This window comes from Xenopus tropicalis, chromosome 4 (genome assembly GCF_000004195.4).
Source record: "Xenopus tropicalis strain Nigerian chromosome 4, UCB_Xtro_10.0, whole genome shotgun sequence".
Lineage (NCBI taxonomy): Eukaryota > Metazoa > Chordata > Amphibia > Anura > Pipidae > Xenopus > Xenopus tropicalis.
The window spans coordinates 104,176,108-104,192,783 of record NC_030680.2 but is presented as its reverse complement, the minus strand read 5'-3'; the positions used below and the strand labels follow the sequence as shown (position 1 = coordinate 104,192,783).

At 43.5% G+C, this 16,676-nt stretch overlaps 2 protein-coding genes across 6 annotated transcripts in view; one reads left to right on the top strand and one right to left on the bottom strand.

Annotated features, from left to right (window-relative positions):
- Positions 1-235: 235 nt before the first annotated feature.
- tmed5 (transmembrane p24 trafficking protein 5) lies at positions 236-15,377 on the bottom strand. Of its 2 annotated transcripts, NM_001016560.2 has the most exon segments (5): positions 236-1,158; positions 1,161-1,360; positions 3,597-3,780; positions 3,882-3,979; positions 15,059-15,333. In NM_001016560.2, coding segments are annotated over 5 exon segments (663 nt in total). In that variant the 5' UTR covers positions 15,230-15,333; the 3' UTR covers positions 236-1,148.
- A 456-nt stretch (positions 15,378-15,833) lies between these two features.
- Positions 15,834-16,676, top strand: part of ccdc18 (coiled-coil domain containing 18) — a 43,663-nt gene continuing 42,820 nt past the window's right edge. For 2 of the 4 annotated variants that reach the window (XM_031901000.1, XM_012962434.3), the window contains exon 1: positions 16,532-16,595. In XM_031901000.1, the coding sequence (XP_031756860.1) occupies positions 16,558-16,595 (38 nt within the window). In that variant the 5' untranslated portion in view covers positions 16,532-16,557. Of the gene's footprint in view, positions 16,089-16,531; positions 16,596-16,676 lie in introns of those variants that run through there. The other 2 variants (XM_031901001.1, XM_002933794.5) reach the window with 2 other exon arrangements.

Below are 16,676 nucleotides of genomic sequence, written 5' to 3'. Positions count from 1 at the left end.
CAACTGCACCCTAATTGGCTGATACCAGCACGAGACCCTTTCAGTGCCTGGTTGGGTTGTTTGCTGTATGAGTAAATAGGGTGAGGAAACTAATAAACAACTTATTTCTCAAATTTTCAGGGGAAGAAATCCTACTTGTGAAACGAACGTGCTTAGTTACGAATAAAAATGGTATAACTGGTTCTGACTGATTCAGATTTGGCCAAATAAATAATCTTTTCTTCATATAAAGTTGAAAAATGTGCTTAACCCTTTGACACCCTAATTTGCATATTTAGTTTCAGTATTCGGCCAAATCTTTTACAAAGGATTTTGGGAGTTCAGCCAAACATCCCTTTCCCCCCCCTTTAATGCAGTGCTCGGTAGTTATATCAAATAACTGCTGAACATAGCTCTTCTAGATGACCGCTCTCAACTAGTTAGTGTTGGCAAAGGACAAGACTTCAGTTTATTGTTATAAGAACTCAGCATGCAATGCAGATATCTGCACTGTGGCGATAGTCTATTCCCCATAAATCACAAAGAAAGCTTTGAATACTACAATATTCATTTTTTTACTGAAATTAGTGACAACCCTTCAACATTTATTAATTTCAAAGTTTAACAGTTTTTAGCATAATCACAATAAAACTTACCTCATTACAATTCACAGCAATAAAGAACAAAATAAAATTAGTACTACAGTGACCTTTTACAATCCATCGTAAAGCTCCCCAAGCCTTCTAGTAATGCCTGGGGTCTCCATCAGGTGGGGAACAGGCCTCAAGTGGCTTTGCCGATATGGGAGGGGGGGCATATGTCAGTTATGGGTCTAATCTCTTTCTGCAATTCCTGCAAGTTATTGCTGCATGACAAAAGAAACCTTTCCGGTGCAGATAATATGGAAATGAGGGAACGTTTTGCCACTGTTAAATTCAAATGAAGCATTAATACCAAAACTTCTGTGTCAATATACAAAAAATGGTAAACATTGAATATTTTTTTCAAGTTACTCTTCGGGGCAAGATTTTGTTTGAGACCCCAATATCTGAATGGTAAAACATCAGGGATTGGGGGGAAAAGGTTCTTGTACTTGCCAGCCCTGAGAGGTTATAAAAACTACTCAAAGAATATTTTGTTGTAAATTCTTGGCCATAGTTTGTCAGAGCCTACTTTTCCTTTTGTCCTCAAAAAGGCTTCTTAGCATATAGACTTGGAGAGCTGACACCACAACCATCACTGTCAAGTTGAAAACAGACCAAAAAGTCACTCTTTCAAAATTACTCTCTTGAAGATTACGATCTCGAGCTTCAAATGCTTTTAGTAGCGTCTGGATCTGGGCACTTTTGGTTAATCGTCCTTTCACACTATTAATAGTTTCCTAGAAGCAATAAAAATGAAGGACAGTTAAAGGTTACTCAAGCTTAACCGTTTCATCCTCTAGAACAGTGATCCCCCAACCAGTGTTGGTTTCAGTGTCCAAAAAGTATGTGCCCATTTTTAAATCTGTGGCTTGGAAACCAGTTTTGGAGGCATAAAGGTGCAGTTTTACTCCAAGCAGAGCCCCCTGCAGGCTAGCAAATAGCCAATAACATGCTTATTTGGAATCCCCAAGGAACTTTTTTCATGCTTGTGGGGCTCACAAGTAAAAAAAGGTTAGGAATACCTGCTCTAGAACCTGCAGTTCTATATGTGCAGTTTGTGCTTTTTTTCCCCCCTGCATGCTTCTTAAATGAGAACTAAACCCTAAAAATGAATAGGGCTAGACATGCCATATTTTATATAATGAACTTATTGAACCAGAGTAAAGGTTCAACATCTCTATATTAGTAATAATCCAGTCCTTTAAAGTTGTTACAGGGGGTGACCATACTTGAAAGTGTCTATGACACTCACATGCTCAGTGCACTCTAAACAGCAAGTTTAGGGGTTGTCGGAAATTATCAAGCAAAGAAAATGATGTTTGTCATATAAGCTGATCCTAATGGGCTGATGATTAAAGTCTGATGCTAATAGCACTGGTTTCAGAGCTGCCATGCAGTAATCATCTGTGTTAATTACTAATCAGCCATATATTGTGACATTTATATTCTATATATTCAGTATATTGTGAGTAGGTCCCCAGGCTCTGTAACCATCAGAAGCACAGAGCATATGCAGTGAGTTAGCAGAAAAGAAGATGATGGGGAGCTACTGGGGCATCTTTGGGGGCATAGATCTTCCCAAAAGGCTGTGGTGCTTTGGGCACGTACAGTAACACAATGTACAACATTTCTAGCATACATCTTTAGTTCCCCATTAAAGGAACAGTAACACTAAAAAATAAAAATGTTTTAAAATAATTAAAATATAATGTACTGTTGCCCTGCACTGGTAAAAGTTGTGTGTTTGCTTCAGAAAGACTACTATAGTTAATAGAAATAGCTGTTTTGTAGCCATGGGGGCAGCCATTTAAATTGAAAAAAGGAGAAAAGGCACAGGTTACAATACAATGAGAATCTATGCTACTTATCTGTTATCTGCTTAGTAACCTGTGCCTTTTCTCCTTTTTTAATTTAAATGGCTGCCCCCATGGATACACAGTAGGGTATTTATATAAACTGTAGTAGTGTTTATGAAGAAAACACACAACTTTTACCAGTGCAGGGCAATAGTATATAACATATTAATTATTTTTATACACTTTCATTTTTTGGTGTTACTGTTCCTTTAATGTGGCAATGCACAGAACAGTTATTAGCTGGCCCCAGGGATGGAGAGAGTTAATGTATGGGTTTCTTACTTTTCATTACAATAGAGCATGTCCTGTTTGGAGTAAATTACCTGCTCAATTGTAGTGAAACACATAAGGATGCATTTCTCGCAAGGTATGTTATTAAAAGAGAAATTATATATATATATATATATATTAGACAGGTTCTATATAAGACAAATAATACTGTATTTCCCCTTTGTATTTATGTTTTAAGTTTATATATAGAGAGAATGACCTAACGAGTTCCTAATCGCTGCCTTTGTCTCAGGCTTATAGATGAGGGAGTACACTATACATGTAACTTAAATATAATTTGAATTTTAAATAGAATTCATCTTTTCGAACAATAGTTTGCATCAAGCGTGAACATAAATGTGTTGTATTAGCAACTTAGTGTATTGTTTAAGCTTGCACCTAACATCCATGTAGACTTTTCTTTTTTTTTTTTTAATTCAGAAAATGTTTCACATGCTACTTTACACTTTTTACTTTTGAAACCCTATACGAAAAGAACTACAAAAATGTGGACTTTAATGCCCCAAAATAAAAATACTGCACATTTTTAATGGGTAAAAACCATGTGCATAATGTGCAAGTTGTGGCAATCGCTTGTTATGTGCATGTCTGTGCCACAACATAGCTGCCCGCCTTGGGATCTTTCTCCCACTGCAGGCAGCCTAGCACCGTAGGCTCTATCTAAAAAAAAAAAAAAAAATGAATGACATGATGTTCTATATACATCAAGCACAGCTGTCCTCATACCATAAATATAATGTAAAACAAATAGCCTCCTAAAATTAGCGTGCCACTAATATCACCAACTCTGAGTCACAGCACACACACACAAAAAAAAAAGCCATACCAGGATATCCTCCAGCTTCATGTCCAACAGATCTGTGCCTGTAATATAACTCTTCCAGTCCTCTAGCTCGTTTCCTTCATCATTCAAGTGGTCTAAAATCAATTCAAAAAAGATCACTTTCTCAGACATACGGCTGAACGAATTGTCAAAGCAGAACTGGTAATCTCCGTCAATTGTTTCTACCCTGTGGGGAAAAATCATACAGCAAAAAGGTAACTAGACTAATACCCAACACAACTGTCATACTTGCCCTGTGGCTAGTGGGAGCTGTCTAATTTTACTTACGAGTGAACCCCATCTGATTGCCGTTCCTCTGACAGTAGAAGTTCACCATTTGGAGACGTTAGAGAGAAATCCACATCTAAACCAGCACCATCCAAGACCTGCAGGGTGAAATTATTTTAAAAACATTAAAGTTTTTAATTAAAGAGGGGTGATGTGAGTGGAGCTGTTAAAAGTCCAATATGTATGAGGCTTAAACTGTGTTGGCCTGTCCTAGAATTGACCCACTGGTGAAAAACAACAATATTCAGATGAAATACTAGACAAATAATTAAATGCAGAAAATAGTTTGGTGAGGTCACCAAATGAGTGCCCCCCCCCCCATATGCCCAGTTTGAGGTGGGTGATATTGGAATATTGCTTTGCCCTTGGGCCGAACAACTCGCACTGACAGGAAGCAGGGAATTAGGGCAAAGACTGCATCAGTGAGCCAATATGCTCCTCGCCCCAACAGGATTTTTAAACCTTCCTGATCAACATGTGCCCAATTGTCAGACAGATATGGTTTAGGCAGGCCCCTCTGAAGGCTTCATACATGTATGGCCTCTTTAAAGGAGACATTTTAGATAAAGTTCATATTCAGTTATAATATTCATCCTCCCTCAAAATGTTAAATGATGCAGAAAGCTGTTTTGAAAGCATTTTACCTCCTAAAACTGCCATTGTATGAGAGCTGCATACACAACCTCACTGATCAGAAGTCAGAGCCAAATGAGACGTGGGATTGTCCTTCAGTCTCCTACAGGAAGTGGTCACAGCACTGACTGACAGGCTTTACTCAGCAGCAGCATAGAAAACCCCTCCCTCCTTCTGTGTCTCTCTGCTTGTGCTGCTGCCAGGGGGGGGGAGGAGCCAGCAGAGCAGTAATGGACTTCCTGTGACATCGCTAAGCCCCACCCACTCTATGAATATTCACTTTAAGTAGGTGAGGGTGTCATAGAAGTCTATGAGGGCAGGCGGCTCTGAGCCATATACTGAAGAGTCTAAACCGGAAGCTGGCATAAGGTCTGGGTAAAGCACAGTTTTCAAGCAGTTATGGACATATTTGAACCCCAAAGGTATTAAAATAAAAGCACTTCCTTCTATTTTACATGGATTAGTGCATTGTAAAAATGTATGGTATATATTCCCTTTAAGGCACCTGTGGTTCAATCTGCTCTGATAACTCTATTCTGTTTCAAGCAATAGGAACATGTCAGTATTACCAACATATTTGTGGCCAAAGAAGCCCCCACAGCCCAGCGATACTTACCTAAGCAGACACTCCAACATTACTAAATGCTTTCCTACAGTCGCATTTAAGCCATGCAGTGCTGTTTGCAGTGTTTTACAATGTGTAACCACATACAGGTTCTCCACCCAGAAGAACTTACAAAACATCTTTTTTTTAATAAAAAAACTGTGGTACAACAAAAAAGAGGCACACATACAATTTGAAACTATAAAAAGTGAATATTTCTTAAGTGAATATTCAGAACTATAAGGTGACATGCCTTAGGTTTTCTAACAAACAAATCACACCCCATATTACCTGATCCATAGCCCCCCCATCATATACCCTGCACATATACATTAGGAGACAACAGAAAGAACGGGAGAAATGGGGTTGTGGGCCATACAGCCTGCTTTTCTGTAGTTACACCTCCATAAATATTATATGTAATTGCCTGTAGCGCACAAATTTTCTGATATCTGTGGCCCTTTTAACCTGCTTAATAGAAACAGAATTTGACAGAGTAAAAAAAAAAACTGATTCACTTAGCTGACCGGTTTATATTGCTTCCTTGGGGAGTAATGCCTTTGGTCCATGCCCCATGGCTTAACTGTTGTTCGTGTTAATAATTATTAATTATGGTACTACACAAACATTTCAGTTTTGTGGTGTTACTTGCCCTTTTAAGGGATATTATCTGTTACTGTATTTATTGTGCTACTATATATGTGCTATTCTATTTTGATTTTGTTTGTATTTTAAAAAAAAATGTTTATTCTTATAAAATAAAACTAAATTCTCACACTCAAATGTATATTTTAACAATATCAGTAGTGTAAACTTGTACACCAGGCTGAAGCACTTGGCTGGTCAACCTTTGGTGCGGTCTGAGGGTTTCTGCTTGCTCGGTCATCAAAATATTTTTATTTATACCGGCTGGGTCATCTTGGGAGTTTATTTCTTAAAGGGGATATATACCATAATTTTTTACAATGCATTAAGCCATGTAAAATAATGTAAAATAGAAGGAAGTGCTTTATTTTAATACCTTTGGGTTCAAATATGTCCATAACTGCTTGAAAACTGTGCTCTACCCAGACTGTTTGCCAGCTTCTGGTTTAGACTCTTCAGTATGTGCCTGGGGCCACCGGCCCTGCTCCTCTCCCCTCCCCCTGTGCTGTGACCACTTCCTGTGGGAGACTGAAGCGATACTCCCATGTTTCATTTCACTCTGGCTTCTGACTTGAGAGGTTGCCTATGCAGCTCTCATATAATGACAGTTTTAGGAAGTAAAATGTTTTCAAAACATCTTTCTTTCTGCATCATTTCACATTTTGAGGGAGGATAAATATTATAACTGAATATGAACTTTATATAAAATGTCTCCTTTAACATAAGTAGCTAATTTGAACCAGAAAGTCCCAAGCAGGATAACTGGAAAAAAATGGTGCAAACTCTTTGACAGCCAACACGGCAGAGGGGTCAGTCTGAAAATTTCCAGTAACTGGTGACTGTCGCTTCATACTTTGTTTTTTTTGTTAGTTTTTCCATGGCAAATTAAGCCCATGAGGCAAATGAAACTCTAGTGACGTTTATTAGACAGGTAAAACTGTTTATATGTGGGTTTTATTTGACTTCCTGTTGTTCTTTGCCGTATGTTTGTTTTTCCGATGTACGGCCTTCTTTGTCAATATAACTCAATACTCAAGTAAGCAATAACATTTTTACTTTTTACTGCTAAGTAAGACAAAGGGTAGCATTTCCCTTAAAACTAGAAGTAGTTAAAAATATGAAAAGGGCCATGCAAACTGTAGACATGCTTCTTTATGTTCAAGGCTTCCAACGAATTTTCAGCATTTGCTACAGTAAACTACTTTTAGCAACTATTTACTTAAATACAGGGTGCAAAAAGCCCAAGATTACCCACAATGAGAATTGTTGGGAAGTACCCAGCCCTTGTCTTGCCTGAAAATGTATCAGTCCACTGTCAAAATGGAACCAGAAGAGATAGAGACTAATGGTGATCCTGAAGTATTAAGGGCAAAGAGCTCATAATATAGAGTTTGCTCATGTAGCGAGGCTAAACATTGTATGCCCACTTGTAACAGTATTCAGAATAAGTTTTGGATCAAAAGTAATTGTACTTTTTAAGATATGCCTGGAACACAATAACAGGGTGCTATGCCAATTTTTAAAATATGTTTAGTTATGAGCTAAAGGGGGCATGCCAAGTATTTAACTGTAAAGGGGGAATATGAACCCAAATATTACTAATTTAGAGTGTGAGTAGTCATATTAGGAATGCAGACAAAACTATTGCAGTCGGTCAAGGCAAAACTGATTTTGTTTCTCTCACTGGGCACAAATCCAGTAACACACAAAATCATAAGGACATAGCTAAAAGCATTGAGATAAGTATGATTTAAGGCATACGTGGTGTATTCTCCAGATGAGAGGAGGTGGTATATAAGCAAAAATCCCTGCCTTCAAGTTAACACAGGTAATGTGTTGTTTGTGTAGTGTAGCAAAGACCATGGGGGATGCCTGGAAACTACAAGATTCTGACACAGTGCTTCTATAGAAAGTTTCTATAATAAATATATATAGTATAAAAAAAAAGACCAGCAACATCGGGATTTCTTGTGATAAAAGTGAAAACGTATATTTTAAATAGCATGAACAGCCGACATAACATTTCGGTCCCCATCGGGACCTTTCTCAAGGGATTCTGTTATGATTTTTATGGTGTACTTTTTATTTCTAAAGTACATAGCAAATAATTCACTCTACCATTTGCAATTTTGACCCAGCAGTAAAGTGTGACTGAAGTTTATCAGAGCACAAGTCATATGGCTCTGGCATGCTGGGAAATGAAGAATATGGCTAGCCCCATGTGAAATGTAAAATTTCAATTTGTGTTTTTGAAAAATAGATTTCAATGCAGGATTCTGCTGGAGAAGCTCTATTAATTGATTTGTTAAAAAAAACAACAAAAAAGGAGATTTATGTACTTACGGTTAAATCCTTTTCTCTCCAGTCGTAAGGGGGACACAGGGACCGTGGGGTAAAGGCCCCTCCCATCAGGAGGCAGGACACTGAAGACAGAGCTGTGGACCCTCCTCCTCTCCCCTTTACCCCCTGTCATACCGGAAGGGGTTCAGTTTGTAACAAAGACTTAACTCATAACAGAATATAACGATAACTCTCAACAAGACTGAAGATATTTGAACAAGAGTTCAGGGAGGGAAGCCCTGTGTCCCCCTTACGACTGGAGAGAAAAGGATTTAACCGTAAGTACATAAATCTCCTTTTCTCCCACGTCTAGGGGGACACAGGGACCGTGGGGACGTACCAAAGCCACCCCACAGAAGGGAGGGAAGAACTCTGACCATTTAGGAAACTACTGCCTGGAGCACCTTCCTTCCGAAGGCTGCCTCCGCCGACAGGTAAGTGTTGAATTGATAGAACTTGGTGAAAGTGTGGAGAGATGACCAAGTGGCCGCTCTGCAAACTTGTTCAGCCGATGCGAAATTCCTGTGTGCCCATGAGGTTCCCAGGGCCCTGGTGGAATGTGCTTTTAGCTGGATTGGTGGCGCCTTCTTTCTCGTCAGGTAAGCTCTTCTTACTGTCTCTTTTATCCAGCGTGCAATAGTGGTTTTCGTGGCTGGAAGACCCTTTTTCGCTCCTGACGGAATCACGAATAGAGAGTCTGTCTTTCTGAAAGATCGAGTGCGAGAGATATAAGTCTTAAGCGCTCTGACTACATCCAGTCGATGGAGTCTGGTCTCCTTGTCATTCGCTGGTTTGTTGCAAAACGAGGGTAACACGATCTCCGCGTTTATATGGAAGCTGGACACCACCTTGGGCAGGAAACCAGGAGAAGTCCTAAGTACCGCCCTATCCTCGTGGAAAACTAGAAATGGGTCTGAACAGGATAGAGCCCCCAACTCCGACACTCTTCTGGCTGAAGATATGGCGACCAGAAAAACAGTCTTCCATGTGAGCATCTCTACCCCCACCTCCGTCAGAGGCTCAAAGGGACTGTCGAGGAGAGCGTTCAATACCAGATTTAGGTCCCATGGAGGTATGGGATGTCTGAACGGGGGAGAGATGCGGGCAACACCCTGGAGAAACGTGCGGACGTCTTCTGAGAGGGCTATGCGTTCTTGGAATAGAATCGATAGGGCTGAAATCTGAGTCTTTAAGGAGCCCAACCTGAGACCTTTTTTAAGGCCTGCTTGGAGGAACTGTAGGATGCGAGGCACTCTGAATTCCATGAACGAAACTTTCTCATCATCGCACCATCGCCGATAGCACTCCCACACCCTGTGGTAGATCTTTGACGTCACCGGTTTTCGGGCTTTAATCATAGTCATGATTACCTCCTCTGAGAAGCCTTTTTGTCTCAGTACTGACGCCTCAAGAGCCATCCCGTTAAGGTGAAGAGATGAGGCTTGTGATGAAATACTGGCCCTTGGGACAGAAGTTGAGGAAATATTGGGAGTATTATTGGAGGTTCTAATGACAGTTCTAGAAGACTTGAGTACCAGGATCTCCTTGGCCAACGTGGTGCAACAAGGATTACTGTGACCGATTCTCTGGCTATCTTCCGTAACACCCGTGGTAACATTGGAAGAGGGGGAAAAACGTATGCTAGTCGAAATCGCCATGGGAGGGTCATGGCGTCCACTCCTTCTGCTAGGGGGTCGCGGTACCTGGCATAGAATCTGGGAACTCTCCGATTGTGCCTGGAGGCCATCAGATCGATTTCCGGAACTCCCCATTTCTGTGTCAAGCACAAGAATGCATCTTGGTGCAGTTGCCACTCTCCCGGGTCCAGATGATGTCTGCTGAGAAAATCGGCCTCTACGTTGCTCACTCCGGGAATGTGTATCGCCGACAGTTGAGTGTTGGTTCTTTCCGCCCACTCTAGGATGAGGGTCACTTCTTGGTTGGCCCTGTTGCTTCTTGTGCCGCCCTGTCGATTTATATATGCCACTGCTGTGGCATTGTCTGACTGAATTCGCACCGCTTGGTTTCTCAGAAGATATTCCCATGCGTAGAGTGCTAGAAGTATCGCTCTTAGTTCTAATATGTTTATTGGCAGTCGGGCTTCCTCCTGTGTCCAGAGACCCTGTGCGGCTCTTCCTTGAAAGGTTGCCCCCCATCCGGTGAGGCTGGCGTCTGTGGTTACTATTAACCACACTGGCTCCAGGAAGGCCTTTCCCTGAGTTAATCGTTCCGGTGTCAGCCACCAGCTTAGCGATCTCAGGGTGGTCTCTGGCAGGGTTATTCTCTGATGCAGTGATAACCTGTTCCAGAACTTCAACACTGTCATCTGAAGAGGTCGGAGGCGGAACTGGGCAAATGGAACTGCCTCCATAGTGGAGACCATTAGCCCCAGTACTCTCATGCACATTTGAATTGTGGGGTGTGCTGTTGTTCTGAGTAGTCTGACCGATCTCTGGATCTTGAGCCGCTTTTCTCCTGGGAGAAATACCTTCTGAAGTTCTGTCTGGAACTGTAGGCCCAGAAATATCATGTTCTGGCTGGGAGACAGGGACGACTTGACCAGATTGATGGACCATCCGAACATCTGAAGGTTCTGGACTGTCAGTTGTACATTGTGCTCGGCCAACTCCTTGGATCTCGCTTTGATAAGGAGGTCGTCCAAGTACGGCATTATGAACACACCTCGGACACGAAGGAAGGCTGCCATGGATGCCATGATCTTCGTGAATATTCGGGGAGCCGAAGATAGACCGAAGGGTAGTGCGACAAACTGAAAATGTTGATTCCGAAAGGCAAACCTGAGGTATTGTTGATGTGGCTGGAAAATTGGAACGTGTAGGTATGCGTCCCGGATGTCCAAGGAGGCCAGAAAGTCTCCTGGTTCCAAAGCCCGGATGATGGTACGGACTGATTCCATCTTGAACTTGTGGTAAACTATCCATCTGTTCAGGAGCTTTAGGTCCAGGATAGGGCGAAAGGAGCCATCTTTCTTTGGAACTATAAAAAGGTTTGAATAGAACCCCCGGAACCTCTGGTTTCGGGGTACCGGCACAATTACCCCTGTGTTGCGCAGTCTCTCTATTATGGAGAGGAAGGCCTGTTGTTTGGGGGCCTGATGTGGAACTCTGGACATGAAGAAGTGTCCTGACGGAATCTGGTGAAATTCTAGTCGGTAGCCGGTTGTGACAGTCTGAACTACCCATGGGTCTTCCACATGTGCTTTCCAGACATCCGCGAAGAGTTGAAGTCGTCCCCCTATGCGACTGGAGTCTGGGATCTCCTGAATGTAGTCAGGAGTGTGCGGTCTTGTCACTTGGTGACTTGGGCTGGGGCTTGCGGGACTGCCAGGGGGACTTTCCCTTGTTAGGGAAGCGTCCCTTGAAGGATGATTGGTGAGTAGTGGATGTATTGGCTTTGTTGTTGTTGCGAAAGCTTTGGTTGCGAAAGGAGTGACCTCTTCTATGGTTGAATGCCGATTTGGGTTTAGTTTGAGGTAGCAGGGTGCTCTTGCCCCCAGTGGCTTGCGAGATAATCTTGTCGAGTTCCTCTCCGAATAACTTGGAGCCCTGGAAGGGAATGGAGACCAAGGACTTCTTGGAACTCAGGTCCGCGGACCAAAGCTTCAGCCACAGGGCCCTGCGAGCTGCAACCGAGAGGGCGGAGGCTCTGGCCAGGACCCGAGCCGCATCCAGGGAGGCGTCTGCTAGGAATTGGTTGGCTTCCTGAATGTAGGCCGCAAGCTGGATCATCTGATCCCTAGATCCACCCTCCTGAGCTGTTTGTAGAAGGGAGGCGGACCAGGTTTCGACAGCCCGGCTCACCCAGGCAGATGCCAATACGGGTCGCAACGCCGATCCCACGGAGATAAAATTGGCCTTGAGTAGCCCTTCCATCTTCTTATCTGTGGGGTCCTTGAAGGCCGAGGCATCCGGTACTGGAAGAGCAGTGGCCTTGGAAAGGCGTGATACTGGAGCGTCAACCACTGGGGGTGTGCTCCACTTCTCCACAGCCTCCTTAGGAAAGGGATACTGTCGATTGAAATGTTTTGAAATCTGGAACTTTTTGTCTGGTGTCTTCCACTCCTCTGATATCATGGCTTGCATCTGATCATGGGCTGGAAACACAGCTGAGGTTTTATGTTGTCTCTTGAATAGTGATGAAGACTTTGTCTTTTTTGTCTCTTCCTCTTGAATTTGTAGGGTTTCAAGTACTGCTTTGATTAGGCTGTCTATGTTGGGGGCTGCACTGGTTGTAGAGTCCTCTACATCTGAGTTGGACGTGGAGGAAGATGAAAATACTTCTCCTTCGCTCGCTTCCTCTTCATCAGATGATGGAGGAGATGGAGAGTCCCTTGTGGTTAATGCTGGACGGCTGGCCGTCCTCTTTCGCTTCTTGCTAGTGGTAGGTGAAGAAGCTAGTTTAGTTAGCATTTTGTCAATGGATGATGTCAGCAGCGGTATACATTGCAAGCTGGCCAGGGACTGTGACAGTGTAATTGCCCATCCAGGGGTATCAGGGGTGCCCTGAGGATCAGTGATCCCCGTGGGAGAGGGAGCCTTGGGTGCCCCATCTGAGGTTGCCGCAGTGCATGAGGCAGTGATGTCTGATGATAGGGACTGGGCTGGGCTGCAAGTTGTACAGAGCGGTTCAGCTTGACCCTCTCTAAATTTTGTGAGACATTTAGAGCAGGCAAAAAAGGAGACCGCATGGTTAGCGTGTCTGCCCCCCCTGGAAAAAAGATCCCCCCTACCGTCAGTCATGCTGAGGGTGTAGCCTGGTAATAGTGGCTGTCTGCAGTGACCCGCTGCTTGAGGGAGAAGAGGAGGGGTGCCCGCACTCTCAGCGTGTTGGTGGCGCTGGTACTGGCCGCGTGTGGCTCCTGGAATGGCGTGGAGCGGAAGAGGAAGCGATATGCGCGCAATGCGCAAGTCAAAGGGCGCGAAAGCGGGGGCGCGCGAGTGACGTCACACCCGGCGCGCCTCCGGCGGTGGAACGCCGCCGGCTAGCGCGCAGTCGGGAGAAGCAGGGCCAGCATGAAGGAGGCTGAGCCGTGCATAGTGCAGGTAGTGTGCGGGCACCGGCGGGTATGCAGGGGGATCTCTCCGGGGTGCCGCACTCACCTTTTCTCGTGGAGGGGGAGTGCTTGTGCAGAGCATCTGTCTCCCTTCTTTGTGCCCTAAGGGGCATACACGGTGATCCCGCGTGGGGGGTTAGCCTTTAGTGAACAGGCCACGCTGACACGGCATCACCCCAGATGTTAGTGCTAGTCACTAACCGACGGATCCTTTAATTGATGGGCCTACCTAAGGCCGCTCCTAACCTCCTGAGGCAGGACACTGAAAAAACTGAACCCCTTCCGGTATGACAGGGGGTAAAGGGGAGAGGAGGAGGGTCCACAGCTCTGTCTTCAGTGTCCTGCCTCCTGATGGGAGGGGCCTTTACCCCACGGTCCCTGTGTCCCCCTAGACGTGGGAGAAAAAACAAACATGTTTTTCCATGACAGTATTTTAAATGCCCAACGTTTCAGTCACACTTTTTTCAAGGGAAAACAAAATGAAGTGTGATAAGAGAGCAGACCCTTATCACTTCATTGTTTGTTTTCCCTTGAGAAAGGTTACCAAGTGTGACAGAAACATTGGGCATTTAAACAAAGGTGGCCATACATGTTCAAATTTTAGTCTTCTTCCAACGAATGCTCGGATATTGATCGTACATTAAAATGCATCGATCTGAAAGTAACATTCAGAATGAAACTGTAGGATAAATTCCTAAAAATAACAAATCGGAGGATGTTCTGAACATGAAATAGTTGGCAGACACCAATCGTACATGCACAGATTTTATCGATATCCAACCAAAATTTTCTAACCTGCCCAATCGACTGATCTCCGTGGTACTAAAGTTATCAGGCAGATAATTTGGAGACCACACACAGTCCAAAAATCAAACAGTGTGTGTATAGCCAGCTTAAAACTTTTTTGCATTATTTATACAAGTCCTGTTGAGTGCAATACTTTTTTTGGTGTATTATTAAGGATCCTTGAAAAAGGTGCCAAGGGGGACCGAAACACTGGATGTATGGTAATACAGTACAGAATTTTCCACAAGAGGAGTGGTGGTCATCAGCTTTCGTATTAATTAGACTACAGCACCCAAGAAATTAAACTGTTATAGTGTGGACTCTTTTTTGATTATATATTTAAATAAAATCTTTCCCGAAGAAAAATGGCACAGCCAGTACTAATTTAACACTGGCATGGGAACAAATGTAGTGCCTAAGGACCAGGGGTATTGCTGAACAATGTTGAATGAATGTTGAAGCAATAACATGCAAATCGTGAGACTAACAGATTGCTGGTAGCAATATCACATTGCCTGTTGGACAGACAGTCTACTGGAGCCAATAACTTATTGCTTGTGGAGCTGGCATAGTACTAGAGGCAATTAAATACTGCTTATAAAACTGACAGCAGCAACTCTCTTCGTTTAACAAAGACTTACAAGAAGCAAGAGCCCCCATAAGTATGTCTTTTAGGTATTAAGTCCCTACTGCACATTCTCCACTGAATGCAGCATACTGAGCTATGGAAATATTGACACAGTGAGCCCAGGTTATGATGGGGTAGTGGCCTCCAGGTTATAATGACATTGTGGCGCCCGCCCAGCAATCCTTGCCATATAACATGGTGGTGCCCAGCCAAGAACAAGATTGTGACATTTGGCATACCCTAAAATAAAATGGCAGTGTGATCAGCCCCCAGCAATAACAAAATAAAATGACACCTCATGCATACTACTGCTCCTGCTTGTAGCACAGAACAACGGTGACTTTTAATAGCAAACATGAGGTGCCATCATTTTCTTGTCATGCTAGTTTCCAAGCCAATTTACAGTGTTTGCTAAAAGCGACAAAGTACCCCAAAGTGCATGCAGCAATACAGAAAAGTCATGTCACCTGATACTCTATCTCCAAAGTGGCATCTCTCTTCATTGGCTGAAAGAAACACTCCTTCTGCCCCGCAGGTAGGGTAAACGTATAATCGCTATCCACAGACTGGGAGAAGCCCATGCAATGCCGCACTGTGTAATGAGTGAGCATCAGGAACAGCACTGCTTCCTTCCCCATGATAAATTGCAACTACCCTCCGCGACCCCAGCCGATTCACACTAGCAAGAGACAAGCATACGACCCCGTCCTCCACCAAACCATGTGTCGAACTGCCCCGCAAAGAGATGGGCGTTTCCGGAAGAAACAGTTGGAGCAAATCACAACACACTATTATGGGGTTTGGGCGTTCCCATTAGAGTATAGCCAATCACTAAGCTTACCCATGGGGAGTGTGAAATGTAAGGCATCGTCAGCATGTGGCGTTAGCTCAGTTTTATACCCGGAACGCTAACAGACAAGGTAGCTTCCGGCAATAGCGGAAATTCTAGGTCATTCCCAAAGGGGCACACTGGAGATTTCTGTCTTAATCCCATTCCTATTTACCGAGCTTTGCCAGTGTTCGCAATGCCTGGGTTGTCAGAAAGAACTTACCTTTACACACACTCATTTCTGTATTCATAATATATATCGTGCAGCCCAAACTACTTCAGCGGTTGTCTGGTTGCAACTAAAACCACAGGGCCCAGGAAATTCCACCCGCTAAAGGCAATTTTTATTCATTCGGTTAGCTTCAATAACCTTTGTTACTGTGTGCAGTGTAAATAAAGATTTACCAACTTAGGTTAGCGCTTGCGCGGCATTACCATGGCGATCTATTTGGCGTCTGCCCGCCCTGAATGTAACTGAGTTCTCCCCTATTGGCTAATGGCGCAAGATTTTGTTTTAGACGCCAATTCTTTCCTCCAGTCATTGGTGCCTGTACTGGCGCTGTCAGTTTGGGCGGAGCTTATTTGTTTGTCGAAGTCTGATTGTGGTGTGGGTAAATGTGGGGCGCATTAGTTACTCACATATTTACCTCAGGGCCCTGATAATCGTGGTAAGTGGTACACCATGTTTGTGTGTTTTACTTGGCGTAGACATATATTTATTAATTACCGATAATCCTGTCATCAGGCAGTGCATGCTATTCCAGAGATAGAATTCATTTTGTATAAAGAGAAGCTGTCAAATATGTCCATTTACTGATACTGAAACGGAACAATGTTACCTAACAATATTACGTGTCAGTGTTTACCATTCTGATACCTTAAGGGCAAAGACACACAGAGCTACTTAGTAGCAGCTACTTGTCGTGGCTACTAAACCCCAGAAAATCCCCTGCCATAGACAATACTGAGACAGTGTCGGACTGGGAACCAAGGGGCCCACCAGAAAACCTTAGACCCTAGGCCCACTTTCCAAACTATTTTTCTTCCTCGCCCAACCTCTTTATTCTTCTAGTCTCTTTTATTTACATGCTAGCATCTGTCCTTCCAACTATTTCTCCTCTTTGTTCCCATTCAGAAATGGTACTGATCGATTTAGCAGTGTCAGCAGAACGAAGGTACCTTATAGTAAGGCGGACCACAATCAACAGTTCAGATAACTCATACTTAGGGGCACATTTACTAATCCACGAATCCGA

Excerpts from the sequence above, each read along its gene's own strand:
- tmed5 (XM_031900080.1), bottom strand. The coding sequence starts at position 15,229 with ATGGGGAAGGAAGCAGTGCTGTTCCTGATGCTCACTCATTACACAGTG. Across the intron at positions 3,980-15,058 it reads CTTTGGAGATAGAGTATCAG|GTCTTGGATGGTGCTGGTTT; the intron begins GTGACATGACTT and ends TTCACCCTGCAG. Across the intron at positions 3,781-3,881 it reads CAATCAGATGGGGTTCACTC|GGTAGAAACAATTGACGGAG; the intron begins GTAAGTAAAATT and ends TTTTCCCCACAG.